At 44.5% G+C, this 21170-nt stretch overlaps 3 protein-coding genes and 1 long non-coding RNA gene across 12 annotated transcripts; 1 reads left to right on the plus strand and 3 right to left on the minus strand.

The window, feature by feature from the left end:
• Window positions 1-2396: 2396 nt before the first annotated feature.
• On the minus strand, window positions 2397-5327 carry LOC4331348 (protein IN CHLOROPLAST ATPASE BIOGENESIS, chloroplastic). The gene is made up of 11 exons (XM_015775556.3): window positions 5054-5327; window positions 4893-4976; window positions 4550-4624; window positions 4392-4434; window positions 4251-4308; window positions 3977-4135; window positions 3830-3892; window positions 3655-3746; window positions 3008-3089; window positions 2782-2892; window positions 2397-2688 (listed from the first exon to the last, which is right to left on the minus strand). Exons 1-11 carry the CDS (start codon window positions 5181-5183, stop codon window positions 2548-2550), a joined length of 1038 nt encoding a protein of 345 aa, XP_015631042.1. The 5' UTR covers window positions 5184-5327; the 3' UTR covers window positions 2397-2547.
• A 142-nt stretch (window positions 5328-5469) lies between these two features.
• LOC4331349 (protein WEAK CHLOROPLAST MOVEMENT UNDER BLUE LIGHT 1) lies at window positions 5470-8413 on the plus strand. 2 transcript variants are annotated; one of them, XM_015775551.3, is made up of 3 exons: window positions 5470-5665; window positions 6106-6376; window positions 6478-8413. In XM_015775551.3, the coding sequence occupies exons 2-3, from the start codon at window positions 6143-6145 to the stop codon at window positions 8272-8274; spliced, it is 2031 nt and encodes a 676-aa protein (XP_015631037.1). In that variant the 5' UTR covers window positions 5470-5665; window positions 6106-6142; the 3' UTR covers window positions 8275-8413. The 2 variants fall into 2 exon arrangements, with proteins under 2 accessions (XP_015631037.1, XP_066164718.1); XM_066308621.1 differs by lacking the exon at window positions 5470-5665 and adding an exon at window positions 5730-5864.
• Window positions 8414-8615: 202 nt separating this feature from the next.
• LOC4331350 (uncharacterized) lies at window positions 8616-15018 on the minus strand. 8 transcript variants are annotated; one of them, XM_066308624.1, is made up of 15 exons: window positions 14850-15018; window positions 13885-13938; window positions 12934-13085; window positions 12398-12505; window positions 12201-12302; window positions 11965-12104; window positions 11604-11870; window positions 11279-11448; window positions 10750-10796; window positions 10319-10399; window positions 10104-10235; window positions 9900-10024; window positions 9499-9768; window positions 9249-9382; window positions 8616-9018 (listed from the first exon to the last, which is right to left on the minus strand). In XM_066308624.1, the coding sequence occupies exons 4-15, from the start codon at window positions 12492-12494 to the stop codon at window positions 8994-8996; spliced, it is 1590 nt and encodes a 529-aa protein (XP_066164721.1). In that variant the 5' UTR covers window positions 12495-12505; window positions 12934-13085; window positions 13885-13938; window positions 14850-15018; the 3' UTR covers window positions 8616-8993. The 8 variants fall into 8 exon arrangements, with proteins under 8 accessions (XP_066164721.1, XP_025879427.1, XP_066164720.1 ...); XM_026023642.2 differs by having other exon boundaries at window positions 9499-9789; XM_066308623.1 differs by having other exon boundaries at window positions 12934-13089.
• Window positions 15019-19739: 4721 nt separating this feature from the next.
• Window positions 19740-21170, minus strand: LOC136355735 (uncharacterized). The gene is made up of 2 exons (XR_010740055.1): window positions 20225-21170; window positions 19740-20112 (listed from the first exon to the last, which is right to left on the minus strand). It is a non-coding gene; the product is annotated as an uncharacterized lncRNA (long non-coding RNA).

Consider the following 21170-nt stretch of genomic DNA (forward strand, 5'->3'; position numbering starts at 1 on the left):
GGTCCAGCTAATAGCCGTCTAACAAAACTATAAAAGGAGCAAAACTGTGTTCAATTGTTCAACCTATGTTGGACCTTTTAATATCTCATTTCTTATGACAAGAAGATTGGGACAGGTGTGCTCTATGGCATGAACAGGAATGCAAGAATGTATTTTCAAAATTGAGAAGAACATGCCTGCATTCATTTGTTACATTTACCTTTCTAGTCTTTCGTACTGTAGATTCTGTTGATCTCACTCCTGCTTGGGCTTGGGCCTTTTCAGTGTTTCCTCCGGCAGATTCTTTTGATATCACTCCTGCTTGGGCAGCAGATTTGTTTTTGTTCTACAAGGCCAAAAGCTTGATCAATTGAGGTTTATACAGTTACAGTTATTCCCCCCTAGTTTAGTTATATATGCTAGTCCATTTGACCATAAGAAAACTAGAAAGGTTTCAAGTGTCTGGTGCTCGAAAATGCATTAGAAAGTGTGTGTAGCATGTTATCTATTTGATACCTCGAGGGGATGTCAAATAAAGAAAGAACGAAAGAAGTGTCAAATAATCCTAACCTGGAACCATCGGATTCGCAGTGCAACATCCATTGCAGTCTTCTTGGGAAGACCATATGCAATTTCCATGCACATGCTGACACTGTCTTGGTTGGCCAACCTGCAAAATCAGAGAAGCAATGGAAAGATTCAACCAGACAGATATATACTCTAGGAGTTGTATCAATTGGCTGCAGAAAAAGATTGATCGATCGATCCATCATCCATCGCGCATGCATACCGAGAAAAGCCGTCGAGCAGCAGTTTGTCCTCGTCCGATGACCACACCATGGACGCCTCGCCGCCGCACTCGTCCGCGACGCGGGAAAGCTCGGCCATCTCCATCGCGTCCGCTGCTGCTCTGGCCGGCGGCGTGTCAGAGCTAGGGATCTCTTGGACTAGTTGGTGGGTGGCCACCGCCGAGTTGTGGATGGCGGTTTGATGATTCGTCCCCAGCAGCGAGTCTGCATCGAATTGGCTCAGCAGGCTGCAGGGTGTTTGATTCGGATTCGCGTCGAGGTGGGCGGCGCCCAGTATCCATTGATCATCGTTACCCTTGTCTAGCTCAAGGGCATACGCAAACAACTCCTCCGTCTCCTCCGGCCTGGGCACCTCGTCGAACGGCTCGAGGAGATCGAACACATCGTCGAACGGGTGCAAGGGAGCATTGGACGGCGCCAAGTGAGCGGCCTCCTCCATGCCGCTGCTCATCGCCGGTGGAAGGCCCGATCCCTCGCCGGCGCCGTTGTGGTACGGTGGCTGGGCCGAGACGTCGTCGCCGATGAACTGCGGCGCCGCCTTTACGCTTCCTCCCGGGGTTGGTGGTGGTGGCTGAGCCGACAAGTCGCCGATGAACTGCGGGAATGATGGCGCGGCCGCCTCCTCCGGCTCCGCGTCGTCGCCGCCCAGCGTGGTTGGGTGAAGCAAGCCGAGCTCCCCAATGTACGGCGCCGGGAATGCCGTCCCCTCCGGGTCGCAAAGGTTTAGATCATCTTGGTAAAAGAACGGCTCATCTTTGGGAAGAATTAGATAATCTTCGTCCATGGCGGAGGGCGGAGGCTGCAGGGAAGAAGAAGAGAAGAGAAAACAAAAATCAAGGAAGGGATCGAGTTTGAGTTTTGCACGTACGGCGGCAACCAACAAACCGAGGCAATTACGAGAGAGAAATCCTACTACTTATTAGCTAAGTAGGGTTTAAGCTTCTTCGGATGCGCAGTTTGCGGGGTTAACGGAACCCAACCGCGCCACCATGAGCGTCGCGCGTTTCCTGACAGGTGCGGTATCTCCGCCGCCTTGTTCCCCTTCTTGCTGGCTTGGCTTCTTCCATGGCTGACAGGTGGGGCCAACGTTTGGAAGCAAAACGAACCCAGATGCTGCGTTGGCGTGCCAAGTCACCACTCAAGCTGACTTCCTGACCAACTCAACGTATTAAGGCTTGTTTAGTCCGCGAAAAGAAAATTTTTGGATGTTACATCGGATGTTTGACTGGATGTCGGAAGGAGTTTTTAGACACGAATGAAAAAACTAATTTCATAACTCATCTGGAAATTGCGAAACGAATTTATTAAGCCTAATTAATCCATCATTAGTACATGTGAGTTACTGTAGCACTTATGGCTAATCATGGACTAAATATACTCAAAAGATTCGTCTCGCGATTTCCATACAAACTGTGCAATTAGTTTTTTTTATTTATCTATATTTAATGCTTTATGTATCCAAAGATTCGATGTGGTGTTTTTGGGAAAAAAATTGGAGAACTAAACAAGGCATAAGGTTGTTGAAGTAGATTTGGCAGGAACCTGTACTCGGCAACAAAACACATATGAGGAGTAACTTCAAACCACAAGTGTGATGTAAAGATATGGTAAGATCAAAATCAAACGGACTCGACTGTTTCCTCTTTTTAGTTAAACAACCAAATTTGTTTGTTTCAGGACCAGTACACGCGAGTCAAACCCTAGTACATGCGAGTCAAAAATGACTATCGATTTCAGTAGGAATACATGCATATAACAACTATTCCCGGTAAGCAATGAACTTCGCAATATCATCAAGTCCAGCTTCTCTGTAACATCCAGCAATTCGATCAACAACATCGTCCCAATTACCATCCACCGATGCCAAATCCATTAGAAATGCTGCCTCGTCAAGAACCACCTGCATATGCATTGACCAGTCAGTTTGTGTAACACAATGTGGCAAAGCATCACAGATGTTGGAGTAAACAGTAAATCAGGACAAGGTAGCCACCTGTTCTGGAGCTTTTCCTTTCTTCAGATCCTCACGCTTGCCCTCCTCACTAACCTTCTCTCGTATAAACTCAATCTGCTCATCCTCCCACCCAGCTAATTCAGCAGCCTCCTGTCATATGAAAACGGTGGTTATATATTGATCTGTTTTTCTGGGAGGATGGGAAAAGAAATGCTGCTTGTCACTTGTTAGTAATGAAAATAGTCTGCAATAGCAGAAATCATACTTCATAACTGCAGCCCAGTGTCCACCATGGTGACTTCAGAGCCACTCGAGCTGAATCTTTGGCTTCGGTTGTACGCCCAACTCTTGAAACAACATTGCAACAAGGAAAATTAACAAGATTGGCTTTTTATGCGCATTACACTACGGAGTATATACTAAATCCAGACCCTTGTTTTCTCAAAAAAAAAAAGACCCTTGTATAAAGTGCTACCCAGTTGATACTGATGGCACCACAATTACCATAAAGTAGCCCTCTTCTGGTTTATAATGTTAGAAAACTTTCCGGACTTCTGAATTTGACGCCATACATAAAGATTGCTCAATAGAGAAATCTCATCAAAATTACATGGTGTGCATCGACATTTTGCGCAAAGACTTGTCAGTCTAAGCAACCATAACTAAAGACATGCAAGACCAGGTTTACAGCAGGTGCTCGCAGTGGAATGGCCAGACAATGTAGAATTGCCTGAGAACAAATTCCTCATATTTTGCAACTGATAAGCAGTATAAAATACATGTTCATATGTAGCATAACTACATAGTGATAGCCTATTGACAGAAAAATACAATCATTCAGCTAAAAGATGCTATTGCTAGATGAGAAAAACACAGAATTATACTGTTCCATGTACACCATTAGTCCGATACCTTTTTAATATCTCTGCGTTGAACACAAAGGGCCTTCCAAATCCAGGAAATTGATCTCTAGTGTAGAATTCTCCAGTAATTAGAGCTGACACCTGATGGGCACGAGCAATTCACATTTATGTTGTGCCATATAGACATGGCAAATGTATCTAAGGAGGAAAAGGAAGAAATTTACATAATCTCCTTTTTCGAAATGGCGTGATGTTTTTCTCTCTATAACATCTGGAAAGAGGCCAACCTACAGTAGCATATCAGTAAAATAGTTGTCTTATATCTTCTTAGCCAGAAATTGACAAATGAGGTGTTATAATTAACCCTCAACCTTCTTCAACAAATAGGCATCAAGATCTGCCATCTGTGACTCTTTGAAATCACCTTTTGTGTAAAGTTTTTTACCAGTGTCCCCCACAGCAGACCATAAATCATCAGCGTAACCATTGATATCAGCCTCAACGAGCACTCTGTGAATATATTGGTTCACCTGATGAATATGAGTAAAATGTAAACAGTGATCTGTTGCAAGTTTACCTACAGTTAAATACTTAAATGAAGCGATATTTTTTTTTTGACTAACTAAATGAAGCGATGTAACTTACATTCTTAGCCAAAAGCCATAGGCCGTGATTACGAACTTCCACCACAGGCATTTCCATCCTAAAGGTATACATACCTAAAATTTAGACACCAGCTCCAGATGTGCAACATATATAACGCATAGCAAATGGAGGGCAACTTACCCGCTAGGAGCAGTTGGCCATCTCAGTAGTGATGTTAAATTACCTACATTTGGACTAATATGTCAGGTAGTATCAGAGGCTTCTCAACTTAAATAATAATAGAAAAAACGCCTGTGATCTTTGATGAAGTGATCATCCAATTTGGAACACATTCAAACCTGCTGGACTTTCTGCTAAGGGAACAACAAGTGGAATCAGGCCTCTTTTCGCCCCTGGAGAAACTAGCTTTTCACCTGGCAAATATAATTTTGACAAAGACACAAAGTAATTAGATACTAATGTGCTCATCTTGTCAATTTGATATAGAAAGAAATGTTAGTTAAGATACGATGGAATCAATCAGATGGAGACTATTGCTGCCCAAACCCAAAGAGCAAGAGGTGCCCAACGATAGATGGCTTCAAATTACTACTCTACATGGCATTTTACCACTCCCACAAAATAGCACAGTAAGTATGCATGAACAGAATCAAATCAGCCGCACCGAAAATGAAGTCGTACCTCGTGCCTGGAGCACATTCAGCAACGAGCTAAGATGCTCCGGTGGATCGGTTGCGGCGACCTCCTTAATAAACGACGCGTGATCTGCATTTCAGCGGGCGAACCTATCAGAACCTCGGCTACTACTACTACCAAGCGGCAAAGCTCACGGTCTCACTCACCGTAAGTGGCGGCGGCGACCGACGGGGAGGCGGCCGAAGAGGAGGAGGAGGCGCAGCGGGCGGCGACCCCGACCGCGCGCGGCGCCAGAAGCACGGACGCGAAGGCGGCCCTGCTCACCGCGGGCCTCATCTCCTACCGCTTGCGGCGCGGCTCGATCCGGCGGCGATGTACGGACGACGACGACGACGCGGCGGCGGCCTCAGCTCAGGTGTTGTGGATGGCGTCGCGGCGATCCGGTGGATGACGGCTTCCGCCTCCTCCTTGGGCTGGGCTGGGCCGGGCCGGGCCGCCACGTGAGGCCCATATCCGGACAGAGACACGAGCAAACTAGTACCAAATCGGCTGGGATTTTCCATCGAATCAACCACGGCCTCAAAAATAAACAATTAAATTAGGAAAAAATAAAAAAGAAAGAAAGAAAGGAGAAGAGAGAGAGTCCGCGGCTCGCGCGCGACATTCTCTCCCAACCACACTCTCCCGCAACGGCCAAATCGACGCTAGCTATGCTAACCAGCTCCTCCTCCAACTCCAATTCGCTCACCCTCTCCTATTCTCTCTCTTCGCCACGCTCTCATCCCAGGAAGGAACTCGACGGGGAGGATTCAGGCCAGGTACCTTTGCTGCTTCTTTCTCAATTATTTCTCCTGTTCCTCTTCTGCATTCGTCTCTTGAGAGTTCACAACTGCACCGAATTTCCCCCCTCCTTTGTTTTTTTTCTAATCATGCGGTTTTGCGGTCATAAGCATGACGAAATCTTGAACAATAGGATCGGTTCTTGCGCTCTTTGTCACTACAACTGCAAGCCATGAGGTTTGTGCAGGTTCCAATTAATCGTGCTACTGCAACATTGCAACCTGTTCCATCTTTTGGTTTATTATTATATATGTTCCGTAATTAGAGCATGGATTTACAAGTTTCAATATGTATGTCCATCTGTCCATTCAGCTTTGGTGCAGCTAAGCTAGCAATTAACAAACAGTTGGACCATATCTGCAAGCACGAACAACTTAATTTGCTTAATAATTTGTGTGTAACAATATGTTGCCGTCAGATATATCTTCAGTTTTGTGTTACACCTATGCTGTGGGATGGACGAAGCTCCGGCACCTCTCGGTTCATCCGCCTCTCACCAAGAATCAGAGGGAGATCAATGCCAACTGCAAGCTGATCGGAGCCATGCATCAGCCTCCAATGACAGCAGCAGCAAAGCGTCGGATCAGATGGCCAACCGCTCCGTTCAGACGCGCATCGACACCACGGCGCCCATCGATTCCGTCAAGGGCGCCGCCAACAAGTTTGGAGGAAGTCTTGATTTGAGAGAAGTAACTTAATTACATCGATCTCCATTGCTATTGATCTTGTGGTTAAGCTTAAGCCAGTGATTAGCATTTTGATTTTTTTTGTGTGATTTGTTGTGTCTCAGAGGCGCAAGCAAGCGCAGGATGAGCTTGACAAGGTGCAGGAAAAGGTGAGCGAGTGCCTGAAGAGATCACAAGAAGCGGAAGCCGGGAGGGCACAGGCGGTGAAGGAGCTAGGCGGCGCCAATGGCGTGATCGATGAGCTGACGCTAGGCTTGGAGAAGGCGCAGGCCGAGGAGGCGCGAGCGCGCCAGGACGCGGAGATCGCCGAGCTGCGCCTCCGGGAGACGCAGCAGGGCGTCAGCGAGAGCACCGCGGCGAAGGCGGAGCTCGCCGTCGCCAGGGACCGCCACGCCAACGCGGTCGCCGACTTGCAGTCGGTGACGGCGGAGCTGGAGATCCTGCGGATGGAGCAGCCGGTCGCTGCCGCCAAGGCGGACGCCGCTGCGGCGAGAGCGCGGAGGATGGTCTCCTCGTCGCAGGAGGCCGTCAAGGTCGTCGAGGAGCTCACCGCCGAGCTCGTCGCGCTGAAGAAGGAGCTGGACGCTTCGCACCACGCGCATGACGAAGCGGAGGAGAAGAGGATGAGATTGGCTCAGGTGTTGGAGCAGGACAAGGATCAATGGCAGCTGGTGCTGGAGGTATCCGAGCAGGAGGTGAAGAAGCTGAGGAACTCGCTAATCGCGGCGGCTGATCTCGAGTACAAGGTGGAGGCGGCTTCCGAACAGCTGGCGGCCCTAAGAGCCGAGCTGTTCGCCCACGCCGTCGAAGGAACAATCGGCGAAGAGGCAGCGGCGGCGACGGCGAGCTTCTGGGCGAAGCTGGACAAGACCAAGAAGGAGCTCGAGGACGTGAAGGCGACCGTGGATAAGGCCAAGGACGAGGCCAAGTGCCTGCGCGTCGCCGCCGCGTCGCTGAGCGCTGACCTGGAGAAGCAGAAGGCGGAGCTCGCCGCTCTGCGGCGGAGAGATGGAGTCTCGGCGACGTCCATCCCGTCCCTCGAGGAGGAGCTGAGCCGGTTAACCGCGGCGCTCACGGCGGCGCAGGAGGCGAGAGCAAAGGAGCGCAGCGTGGAGACCAAGTTGGGTGCACTGCTCGAGGAGGCGCGGCGAGAGGCGGCGCAGGCCAAGGCGAATGCCCAGTCGGCGCAGGAGGAGGTCAGCAAGGCCAGGCAGGAGGCCATCCTTGCCAAGGCCGCCGTCGACGCCATGGAGGCGCGCCTGGAAGCGGCGAAGCGGGAGACACTCGCCGCAACGACGTCGGCGGAGATGGCCGCTGCCTCGGCGGCCGCGCTGCAGCAGGAAGATGAAAACGCAAGGAGGCGGCGGGAAACGGGCGTGGGAGAAGGCAGCGTGACATTGACGATGGAAGAGTACGACGAGCTGAGCCGGCGAGCACGGGAGACGGAGGAGATCGCCGGGAAGCGGGTGACGGAGGCGGTGAAGCTGATCAAGGAAGCCAAGGACGCGGAGGTGCGGAGCCTGGAGAAGATGGCGCAGCTGGCGAAGCAGGTCGAGCAGAGGAGGCAGGCGCTCGAGGCGGCGACCATGGAGGTCGAGGAAGCGGAGTTCAGTAAGCTGGCGGCGGAGCGGGAGCTCAGGCAATGGCGCGCCGAGCACGAGCACCAGCGGCGGTTGACCGGCGAGGGCATGGCGTCGCCGCGCACGGGGCTCGCGGAGATCTCCGTGTTCGACGGCGGCGAGGGGCGCGGGAACCCGCACATACTGAGCCCGAGAGGAGGGTATATGCCGAGGACTGAGATGGCGGCGGCGGAGGTGGAGGCGGGCGCGAAGCAGAGGCCTACCTTCTTCCCGCGCATGGTGATGTTTCTGGCGCGCAAGAGAGCTCAGAACTGGAAGTGAGATCTTCCTCTCTTCCGCATTTTGAATTTGTGTTTGTACAACTACATGGTATATACGTGCCCAGATCAGATGATGAAACTTAACTTGTGTAACATCTATCGATCAAAGAGATATAGCTCATGAAATTTTTTGCTCGGAATTTTTCTGGTTGTTGCCTACAAACAAATGATATTCAGGTAAAATAGTGAGATTGACAACAAGTTCTGGTTTAGGCATTATTCACTTTGCTACCATTTTCAACCTCATCTTTTTTTAGCACAGTTACAAAAAAAAGTGGCTACATTTAGTTTGTTGCCAAATTTTAGTAAGTATATATGAAATCTTGCCAAAATTTGGTAACCTTGTCAAAGAGATACTTTTTGCTTGGAATTTTTCTGATTGTTGCCTACAAACAAAGGTTGTTCAGGTAAATAGTGAGATTGACAACAAGTTCTGGCTTAACTTTTTTTTTTCCTACATAAAAGTTCAGGCTTTAGGATATAGTGAGATTGACAACAAGTTCTGGCTTCACTTGTTTTTCCTATATAAAAGTTCAGGCTTTAGGATATAGTGAGATTGACAACAAGTTCAGGTTAGGTTTCTTCTACATCTAACAGCAACTAAAAGAACACGCTTTTCTCTCCATTTATGTAATTGTACTTCAGCTTGCAGCCAAATGTGGATGAAAACCCCAACTCTTCATCATCTTCAGACTCATCCTACACACAGTCCGGGTGGCATCAATATGGCATAGGCACTGGCCACCTACAGGTTCAGTTCAAGAAAAATAATTTATGTGTCCAAAACATGCCCACTAGTTTAATATATAAAAATCATTAAATAACTACTTGTTTAATCCGACATTATCATCTTTAGACATTTTCCAAAAAAGCACATTAGAGGGATTACAAACCCTATTGTCATACATACATGTACTCTATCACAGCATGCCTTTTAGAATATTCTAAAAAAGAACAGACATAATAAACACTTACCTTTTTTCCTCAAAGGATGCTACAATATCAACAATCACCTCCCACGACAGGAAAGGGGTTCCTATTCTCGTATCATAGAAGTTCATACCAATACAATCCCCATCAAGAGTAACAACAGGGCCTCCAATCCCAGCCTAACAAGATGACATAGTTATCATTTCTATTCCAAATAGGTATATTTAGCAAACTTATTCTAACGCAGCTATGCACCACAACCGTGAGAAAAATAGACAGAAGAAAAAAAAATTACCTTTGTGATTTTACATGACGAACGTTCGAGGAAGTCGCAATCGAGTGTGCCTGTCCAGGGGGTTACCGTTCCACTTGCAGCCATCAATGCACCTGACTTGAAGCAACGCCCTACAGCCACTACCTTACTACTCTTGCCCCACCAATCAAGCTGACCATGTGCTGGGCGAAGAGCACGGTAACCCACACTGACTAGAGCAACATTGTAATGAAGATTACAATGCTGTAACATCCCTTCTACGCGTTGTTTGTTTGGAAGCAACACTTCAATCTGCAAATGATACAATGATGACTAACAGCATCACCTTAAAAGAACAACAATCACAGAACAATCAGGAGCATCAAACAATCACAGAACAATCAGAAGCACCGAACAATCACAGAACAATCAGGAGCACCAACCCTCAAGTTGTCAACAATCTTGTTCTCATCGCCAGAACTTCTAACCAAGCTTGCTGATGTCAAAATAACTGTAGAACCATTCCATTCAACAAAAAAGCCTGTGCATGCAAAAAACCTTCTCTCTCCTGCATACCAAATCTTGGTAATCAGCTAGCTGTGGTCAAAACAGAGATAAAGTAACTAGCACAATATTAGCAAACTCACCACTGAATGAAGCTAGTGCGACAACACTGCGGTCTATGTTAGAACAAGATTTTTTACTGAGTTTACTCCATACACCTTCACCACGTAGATCGCCGAAAGTCTCTTCGAAAGTATTAACCAAAATCATCCCATCTGGTGATAGATACATTATAGCGTAGTTGTTAGTGGTGCAGAAAGCTGTAAAAGATTAGCAAATTTAAAAGCCAATGACTCACCAGCAAACATGTGTGTTGGAAACTTTGGATAGCCCATAGAGTCTATATGAATCTGCTCCGGGTCGAGAATATCGTTGTTTACTGTTGCAATATGGTTAAGTGATAAGTACTCACATAAATATGTTACTCCCTCCGTCCCAAAATATAGCAACATGGGACCGCATGGGACACATCCTAGTATTAAGAATCTGGACAAAGCTGGGATGCGTCCCATCTAGTCCTAAGTTGCTATATTTTAGGACGGAGGTAGTAATTAATAAGCACTAATAATATAAGTGAAAGGGCCAAACTAGTTGATAGTTATTAAGTACAGATATAAAAGCTAAACTTGCACAGCTTGTGAAGACTAAATAGATATCATTACAATCTGCAACAATTTGTATGTTACCACAATCTTAAGCAGTCTCAAGGCCACATGGCTGTGTGCTCACCTTCTGGATGGCTGTTAGATTTCTCAGCTGTGGAACTTGTTCCAAACCTGCAGAAGAACATTGGAATGACTACTAACCCAAAAGTAAAATGGATCAAACCAGTGCATTAATATGCAAAATGGTGCCAAAACCTACATGGGTAGAATCGTAGGCAAGGAACGAGATAGATAGAAATGAAGGCCTGAAGTTGTATGATCCTTCTAGTGTGCACATTGAAGACAAAACAGTTTTAAACATTGGCATAAGAAACATGACTAATCAACACGTCAACTGTGGTACATGCCCATGGATGGTAAATATTTTGGTAGAGGTGGCAAAGAAACAAGTTAATATTGAAAGTAGGAATTGAAAATTTGCCAAGCACAGATGCCAAAAAAGCTAAGAAACATCAGCTAAAAATCCACATTATTTCATACATATGTTGTCTGGCATACAAAAAGGCTTGCTTTATATGCTCATGTAGGGGAAGGGGAGGTGAGATAGAATAGAGTAGGTGAACTAATGATGAGCATATATCAATAAGACACACCTATAAACCTTCAAACTGTTTGACTCTGGAAGTCCCGTCTTGTTTTGCAGGGATGCCCAATGCTTCTGAATAGTGCCCCATGGCAGGAAAAAGGCTCTTCCCATAGCCAAAAAAAGGTTCATGCCAACAAAGTTCCCATCAAAAGAAAAAAGTGGTGCACCTTCCCAAGCCTAACACAATAAAGGTGCTATAAATCAGAGAGTTACATTTTATCAAAACAAACGGATATAAATCAAGAGTTACATAAAAAAGAATCATTTTCGGTGCCTCTGTGCATATAATAACAGAAACAGAATAAAATGCATGAATCATCATGAGGGTGTACCTCTTTGATTTTACAGTCAAGATCTTCACTATCTTCAGATACACTTAAATCATCCATTAACTGCACCCTCCTGGCCATCAGTTTGCCAGTGATTTCACGCCCTATAGCTATTACCTTACAATGGGGCAGAAATTCCACCGCATGTTGGAGAAGTCCAACATGAACATCAAAGTCAGTCCAGATTTCGACGATGGCCAGATTGTGATCCAAATCAAAATCAGTCAAATAACCCTGGCATACTTCATTGCCTTCATGGTACACTTCGAGCTACAAAATGTTAAATGATAAGGCAGGAAATGAGCTCTTAAGTCACAATTATCTTAAGTAAACAAATTAGTGAAGAATGATTGTCAGTGCCAACCTCTAAGTCACCATGGTTTTTGTTTGTATCATTGAGAGCTCTAACCAAAAGCTCTACCAAACTTGCAGAAGTGAGGAACTTTGTAAGACGCCCCTGGCGGTCTACAGCTACACCTGTGCATGCAAATAAGACCGTGTCTCCTACAGAAGATCACAATTGTACTCATTTATAGCCGGTGATGTTTCAATATATATTTGTTCTGAAATTGAGAAGAGTACAGCAGCATATATAATCACCATTGCGCAAACTAAGCGACGCGACACTTTTAGACAAATTAGATTTAACCACATCATTGAGCTCAGTCCAGACATCCTCATTAGGGTCCCCATGCAAGCAACCTAGTTAAAGAAAATTGTTCAAGGCAACTGTGAATGCACAACTAAAGCTGTGAAAATGTGAAAAGAAATGAGGAATAGAGTACGAACTAGCAGACCTGAGGCCAATGAGTCAGTTCTTCCACCATTGCAAGTTTTTCTGTTCTTATGCAAGCTTCTAGCGAGATCATCACCACCCCTCTTAGTTTTCGGCATATTTTCCAAGACTGAAGCAGATTTTCAAGGTGAAAAACAAAAAAGCTTGTGGGATCATAATAAGCAGTAAAGCGATAATATTTGCTTAACTAAAATGAAAAGGCAGTACATATGTTAATGGATTTCTAGATTCATTAACATCTATATGAATGTAGGCAATGCTAGAACGTCTTATAATATGAAACGGATGGAGTACTTTTTTTCTTTCAAGAGCAATATTTTTTCCTAATAAAAAGTTGCAAAAAAAACTATCATAAGTTTAAGATTCTCTATGTTCGGGTTCGGTGGGAACCTATCCTATCCAGGGAATGATTGGGTGTATCCTTCCATATCACTTAATCGAGGGTTAATTGGATTCGTGCCATTTTAGAAAAAAGTTATTACTACTTGTATTCATATCCATGTCATCCGAATACGCATAAAATTAAAACCAAAATACCTTTAGATGTAAGACCCACATGCAAGTTCTATCTTCCTCCTCCATCCTCCACTCTTCTTTATTTTCCATCTCTATCCACCTTGTTGAGCCAAAAGCGTTGGGTATACATTTAAACTAGAGTCTAGGGCGCGCGCCGCCTGGGGACAGTAAACCTGGCTATTGATTATATGGTGAGTACATTTACCATGAAGGAAAATAACAGTTTTCTTTTTTGATAAATGGACAGAACAATGAAAGCATTGAAATTTTGTTGTGGAAAGGTTAACAGATAGATGACATTGCTAACCAGGCACAGAAACATGTCTGTTTAGTTTTTTTTAGCAGCAGACATACATATAGACGCTAGCTTAAATTTACATGAAACATACGAGCCACATTAAGTGTCAATGATAGAGTGGCTATCAGTATAGATATAGTGGCAGGTTAGGCAAGAGTTTCACATGGATAATATCGCAAGCCTATAGTGCAGCGATAGCAAAATGATATCTGTGGGACAAGGTGAACAGTTGTTTTTCACCGAACATCAACTGTCAGTGCAACGTGGGTTGCTTTGTAGAAAAGAAACATGCAAATTGCGTGTAGGTGTATGCCAATGTTTTTTGCTGCAAAGTCCTTCCATCCTTTCTTTAGGTTGCAACGACCATCTGTTGATGCGTTTCATGTGAGATGATAGCTGAACATTCTGTGCCAAGAAGCACACATGATCAAATGTATGCCTGGTGTTGCCTGCATTGTATATTTTTAGTAAGTTTCTTTTGTGGTTATTGAGAAAGGAGTTGATACTGTAGATAAATTATTATTTACAGTTATAGCTAGGTGATAAGATTTAAATACTTGTAAAAATGCATGTGAATAAAATGTAGATGTACGTTGTATTGCATGTCAGTAAAGTAAAGGGGATTTCTGTATCTTGTTTTGCAAGAAGATTCATAAATAGGGTTGCTAACTTACTTGGCAAATCGATATCAGCAGGGATAGGCATCAATGGATCTGTTTCAGTATCGCCTGAAATATGAGCATTGAATGGATTAATATTGGAATTAGATGTGCATGGGCAAGTGTATGTAGATACATATATGAAGACAAAAGTGTATATACAGAAAATAAGTAACCACAAACGCGTAACACTTAATAGAGAAGTTGTTGAAAATATTAAGTTGTACCAAGTTATTAAGTAACAATAAATAAAGAACATAATTTCCAGAAACTAAAATATCAAATTGCAACTGCCAAAACATTTAATGGACATGTCTCTTTCAATGTATCTAGCTCCCATTAAATCTCGTGAACAAATCATAAGCAAGCACTAAAGGTCAAATAAAATGTTCATTCGCATAGTTTTGCAATTCAGGCACTTAAAAGTGAAGGATTATGCATATTTCTTAAACAACCATAATAAACAGGAAAAAAAAGTTTCAATCTAGTTTCTATCCTGCTCGTTTTCCAATTAAAATTATACTTCATTAGAACTGTTCAAACAAAAGCCTTGCTAATTCGAGCCTAAATGCAAATTAGTTTTTTTTTTAAAAAAAATCGACCACAGCAACTCCTTAAAGAATAATACATGAATGGATTACAACAGTTAGGGAAGTTTGAGTTATCATCCATACACAAAACCTAGGTGAAATTTCTAGTACCATTGAAACTAACCGCCCATTATAATTTGTTCTCAAAATCTTCAGCCTAACAAATGAAACCTAGGGTTGATAAAAAAAAAAGCCAAATTGAATCTAATCAGGTCAAACGACACTAATATCATATAAATCCTTCACACGGTACTTTCCTAGTCGAATCCCCTCATTCAAATCATCACATACATAGAGCATCAAATCCCAAGCCCAAAAGAGTGTGGACAGGGATCAATGATCGAAAGAAAAAGATATGGTGAGGGATTAGGGCAAGCAGTAGGAACTTACCTGGGGTTTTACGGCAACGTTATTGGGCGAAGACGGCGAAGATCGGCTTATGGCGATCTTGGTGGAAATCGCATGATGGTGACTTCGGTGGTCAACGCGTTCGCCCGTTGGTTTCACTGCAGTGGCTGGTTCATGTGTGGAGGAGAGGAGGAGAAGAGATAAGGTTAGCGAGAAAGAAGGAAAAGATACATGATAATTTCAAGCAGCCACAAAGATGTTCGCAACAATAACCCATTCTCCTCCATTGTCTATGACAACAGCTCCAGGTTACTAATTAATAATATAGGAAATATTATGGATCAGCCTAGTCTTTCAAGTTGACAATAGATAGAAAAGTATGTGTTTATGTGACATCAAAATTGTCAGCGGTGAAAAGTAAAGAGTTACAGGATAAGGTAAAGATAATTGCCTCTCTTAGAACTGGGAATTGGAAGTTCCTACTGAGTTTAAAACCGACAAAGATTATAGAAATCAGATAGGCTTTTTGTCTTATGTTCTAGAGATCATTTAGTTCTCCAGTTCTCCCAATGCCTTCGTGCAGAAGGAAAAAAACAAAATGCATGTAACTCTAGGTAATAATAAAAACAAAATAAAGGCACATGATGATTATACATACCAGATTCCTTGTTCTTCTGTAGATGTCCAGAGCTTTGATAACCACAAGTTTTGTCATGTGAAAGAACTACAACAGTTCAAAAATAGAACTTGATCAGGATCAAATCCAATGGATCTATCTACAATTCAACAGAAGAAGAAACCGGTATATGATAGAATTACCTGTTGAGATTATGGGCATATAATGATTTAATTTATTCCATAAATAAGTCATGACATTACAGATGAAAACTAGCATGAACGCATCATTAGATCTACACATGTAAACTACGCAGAATAACATGAACAGATCAAATATGCGCAACATATTGAACACGTACCGAGGTGACGAAAAGACCGGCTGCTTGGTCGAAACTTTTCGCAGGTGTCTACGAAGGCACGAAACACGCGAGCGAAGAGGAAGGCGAGCCGTCGCGAACGAACAGGGAGCAGTCGCGCGAAGCGCTTCCCAAAAACCTTATTGCCGCCTTCTCCCGGTGCAGGACGTCAAAGGCAGAGGTTCCGGAGACCTGCTCTCCCGATCGCTGGTGCACGCCGGCGAGCGGGATGGAGTAGTCTACGAGCGACGGCGCAGTACAGAGTAGGAGGCAAACCCTAGATTGATTTTCGCATATATTGCGTGAAGACGGCGGGTCGGTTTATATAGAGAAAGGTCGCTTGATCAGGGCGCCCGCACGATCTCTACTGCGCGTAACCGAACCGGATAAGTCGCGCGTAACTTATCCGGACTCCACGCCGTTTGCACGCATCGGATTTTTCGGAACGTTTCCAAAACAAAAACGAATCCGAATTTGCAGCAAAACAAAACTGCAAAAAGAGGCTGTTGCATCTGCGCAAGGGTGAGGAGCCAATTTTTCGGACCATTCGACGCGTACGTCGTGCACGCGCGCCGCCTGCCCTGCCCTGCCCAGGCCAGGCCAGGCCAGGCCAGGCGAGCGAGCGCGCGCGTGTGTTTCCCCTCTTCTCTCCACCACACATGCTTCAAGTGGCTAGGAGGGCATCCTCCCTTTTAAGGAGGTCCCCCTCTCCTAGAATAAGCAAGGTGGTACTAAACTCCACATGCATGCCATCCCATGAGGTGGGCTTTTGTGATTTTCCAAAGAATTAATCTTCGAGTGGGCTAAGACCCATTCATTAATTCCAACAATCCCCCACCAAATCTCAAAATCCCACTGAGATTTGCCTTTTCCAATGTACTGTTTATATACCAGCGGTTCGATGGAGACCAATTAAGGTTGAACATCCACCTAGAACTCCAAGCTACACTTACTCACAACTTGAACAATGGACTACGCCTTGAATTGCAAGTCTTGTGCAAGCAAGTTTCACTCAAAGTCTTATCTGGTACTAGACCGTCTGTAGACTACCCCTCGGGTGGAGCGTATAAGTCATACTCCTAGGTCTTTAGTAAGCTTCCTAGAAGATTCACCCAAAATCTTCATGGACTGCGACCAACAGTCAAGCTCACAAAGGTGAGTTCCTTCAAGAATGCTCTGCAGGACAACATCTTTGCTAATTAAAGCCAACAGAACTCATTAAGGCATAGCCAACCTGCCTTGCAGCTCACGAGAGTATATGCATCTTCACTTAGAGAGGGTATATATATTGGTACTCTCCTCTAGTTTATTAATGGTTTGTTCTTCCCAGGATCTAATTCACGGGATCTCCGATCACATAGACTGGGTTACCACCATAGTATAACTCACATGGGTCTCAAACCCATCTCCTTCGATGCATTGTCTATCACATTTCGTGATAGTCCCTTCGTGAAGGGATCTGCCAGGTTTCTCGCTGTTTGGATGTAATCCAACGTTATAACTCCGGAGTTTCTTAATTTCCTGACAGACTTCAATCGTCTTTTCACATGTCTAGACGATTTCATATTATCCTTAGAATTATTCACTTTGACAATTACCGTTTGATTGTCACAGTTCATAAGGATAGCCGGCACCGGTTTTTCAACAACAGGCAGATCCATTAATAGATCACGCAACCATTCTGCCTCAACAGTAGCAGTATCCAGTGCCGTTAGCTCTGCTTCCATGGTTGACCTCGTCAAAATTGTCTGTTTGCAAGACCTCCATGAAACAGCACCACCACCCAGTGTGAAAACATATCCACTAGTGGCTTTGATCTCATCCACATCAGAGATCCAGTTAGAATCACTATAACCCTCCAGTACCGCAGGATACCCAGTATAGTGAAGCCCCAATTCCACAGTACCTTTCAGATAGCGCATTACTCGCTCAAGCGCACGCCAGTGATCATCTCCCGGATTAGAGGTAAATCGGCTCAACTTGCTCACAGCAAAGGAGATATCAGGCCTAGTTGCACTAGCCAGGTACATCAACGAGCCAATGATTTGGGAGTATTCCAGTTGATTCCTAGCAATTCTCTTGTTCTTGCGAAGCGACAAGCTAGGATCATAAGGTGTTGGAGAAGGCTTACTATCAATGTAGCCAAAGCGATTCAAGATCTTCTCCACATAATGAGACTGCAAGAGTGTAATCCCATTCTCACCTCTAATTAGCTTAATGTTTAAAATAACATCAGCTACTCCCAAATCTTTCATATCAAAATTTTGAGACAAGAATGATTTAACCTCATTTATCACCTCAATGTTTGTCCCAAATATCAGTATGTCGTCAACATACAAGCACAAAATAACTCCCTCACCCCCACCATGGCGATAGTACACACATTTATCTGCCTCATTGACTGCAAAGCCTGCAAACGTCAATGTTTTGTCAAATTTCTCATGCCATTGCTTAGGAGCTTGTTTCAGACCATACAAAGACTTCAACAATTTGCACACTTTGCCTTCTTGACCTTCAAGTACAAACCCATCAGGTTGATCCATATAGATCTCCTCATCCAGCTCTCCATTAAGAAAAGCTGTCTTAACGTCCATTTGATGAACGAGAAGACCATGTGAGGCTGCTAGGGAAAGTAGCACACGAATTGTGGTCAATCTAGCAACAGGTGAGTAAGTGTCAAAGAAATCTTCGCCTTCTTTCTGAGTATAGCCCTTAGCAACAAGCCGAGCCTTGTACTTTTCAATAGTACCGTCAGGCCTAAGCTTCTTCTTGAACACCCACTTGCACCCCACAGGTTTACACCCATAGGGTCGCTCTGTCACCTCCCAAGTCCCGTTAGCGATAATGGAATCCATTTCACTACGGACAGCCTCCTTCCAGTAGTCTGCATCAGGAGATGCATATGCTTCTGAAATTGACTTAGGAGTGTCATCCACGAGGTACACAGTGAAATCATCACCAAAAGACTTAGCCGTCCTTTGTCTCTTACTCCTTCGAGGAGCTTCACTGACATCCTCCTCAGAGACAAGTTCATGTGTATGTTCAGTTTGTTCTGGTGGTGTGATTGAACTGGGAATTATTTCAGAGGGTTGGTTCGAACCACTATGTGTATCCTTCATTGGGAAAAAGCTCTCAAAGAAGGTAGCATCACGAGACTCCATAATTGTACCAACATGCATGTCCGGTACCTCGGATTTAACTATTAAAAATCTATAGGCAATGCTATGATGAGCATATCCCAGAAAAACACAGTCCACAGTCTTAGGTCCAAGTTTGCGCTTCTTCGTTATTGGTACATTGACTTTCGCCAAGCACCCCCATGTGCGCAAATAAGAAAGTGATGGTTTTCTACCAATCCATATCTCATATGGTGTTTTGTCCTTATTTCTGTTAGGAACTCTGTTTAACACATGATTTGAGGTCAACAATGCCTCCCCCCACCATGCCTTAGGCAGTCCCGCGGTGTCCAACATGGCATTCACCAAGTCAGTCAGTGTGCGGTTCTTCCTTTCAGCAATCCCATTAGACTCGGGAGAATAGGGAGGCGTCCTCTCATGTATGATGCCATGTTCCTCACAGAATAAGTCAAACTCGTTCGAGAAAAACTCTCCACCACGATCAGACCTAAGCCTTTTTATCTTTCTGTCAAGTTGATTTTCAACCTCTGCCTTATAAATTTTAAAATAGTCTAGAGCCTCGTCTTTCGTTTTCAACAAGTACACATAGCAAAATCTAGTAGCATCATCAATCAATGTCATGAAATATCGTTTTCCACCCTTCGTCAACACCCCATTCATTTCACAAAGATCTGAATGTAGGAGTTCTAGTGGTGCCAAGTTTCTCTCCTCGGCAGCCTTGTGAGGCTTGCGAGGTTGCTTCGATTGCACACAACTATGGCACTTAGAACCTTTGACAATGGAAAACTTAGGAATTAAACACATGCTGGAAAGCCGAGACATCAAGCCAAAATTAATATGACATAAACGTGAATGCCAAACATTAGCCTCATCATCCACACTGCCACAAATATGGTTCACAGACTTATTGCAGAAATCAGAAAGGGAAAAGCGGAACAGGCCTCCGCACTCATAACCTTTACCAATAAAATATCCATGTTTAGACACGACTACTTTATTAGACTCAAAAACCAACTTAAATCCGTCTCTAGTCAGACGGGAGCCACTAACAAGATTCCTGTCGATAGAAGGGACATGCTGCACGTTCTTCAGCTGCACGATCTTTCCCGAAGTAAACTTCAGATCTACCGTGCCAACACCATGAACAGAAGCATGTGACCCATTCCCCATTAGGACGGTGGAACCCCGTGCGACCTGATAAGAAGAAAACAATGAGATGTCAGCACAAACATGTACATTGGCCCCAGTATCAACCCACCAATTAGTAGATTGATTAACTGAAAAAACAGTAGGTAAATTACCATACCCGCTTCCATCTCCAGTGTTGCCAATGGTCACATTAGCAGACTTAGAAGTCTGCCCTGCAGGTGCCTTCATCCCCTTGCGTTGTGGACACTTCCTAGCCAGATGACCAACTTGGCCACACACAAAGCAAGTCCTCTCATCCTGATTAGGATTGTTGTTGTTCTTCTTCTGCTTCTTGAAGTTGGTGGTCTGCTGAGCTTTGTATTTCCCCTTGCTCTTGTTCTGGGCCTTGTGCACAACATTGGCACTGGACTGCCCACCATCGCCCTTAGACGCGGCATCTTTTTCCCGAGCTTTCTCCTCAACATCAAGAGACGCAATCAACCCCTCAACGGAGTATTCCTGTCTCTTGTGTTTGAGTGCAGTACCGAAACTCCTCCAAGATGGAGGTAGTTTTGCAATAATGCACCCGGCCACAAATTTGTCGGGTAAGACACACTTAAGGAGTTCGAGTTCCTTAGCCATGGTTTGTATCTCATGAGCCTGTTCGACTACAGAACGGTTGTCAGCCATTTTGTAGTCATGAAACTGCTCCATGATATACAGATCATTGCTAGCATCAGTAGCACCGAATTTAGTATTCAGTGCATCCCACAACTCCTTAGCGTCGGTCATATGCATATACACCTCGACCAGACGATCGCCAAGAACGCTAAGAATGCATCCCACAAAGAGAGTAGTGGCTTCCTCGAATTGCTTCTGCTGTTCAGCAGTAAGAACTCCTTCAGGTTTGCCAGTACTCACCCAGAAGCATTTCATAGCTGTCAGCCACAGAGTGACCCTGATCTGCCATCTCTTAAAATGCACACCGGTGAATTTATCCGGCCTCAGTGCATCGGCAAAACCAGCCATAGTAAAATCACAGTGCCTATAATAAGGTTTTTGGATTGTTGAGATTATGGGCATATAATGATTTAATTTATTCCATAAATAAGTCATGACATTAC

This window comes from Oryza sativa, chromosome 3, assembly GCF_034140825.1.
Source record: "Oryza sativa Japonica Group chromosome 3, ASM3414082v1".
Taxonomy (NCBI): Eukaryota; Viridiplantae; Streptophyta; class Magnoliopsida; order Poales; family Poaceae; genus Oryza; species Oryza sativa.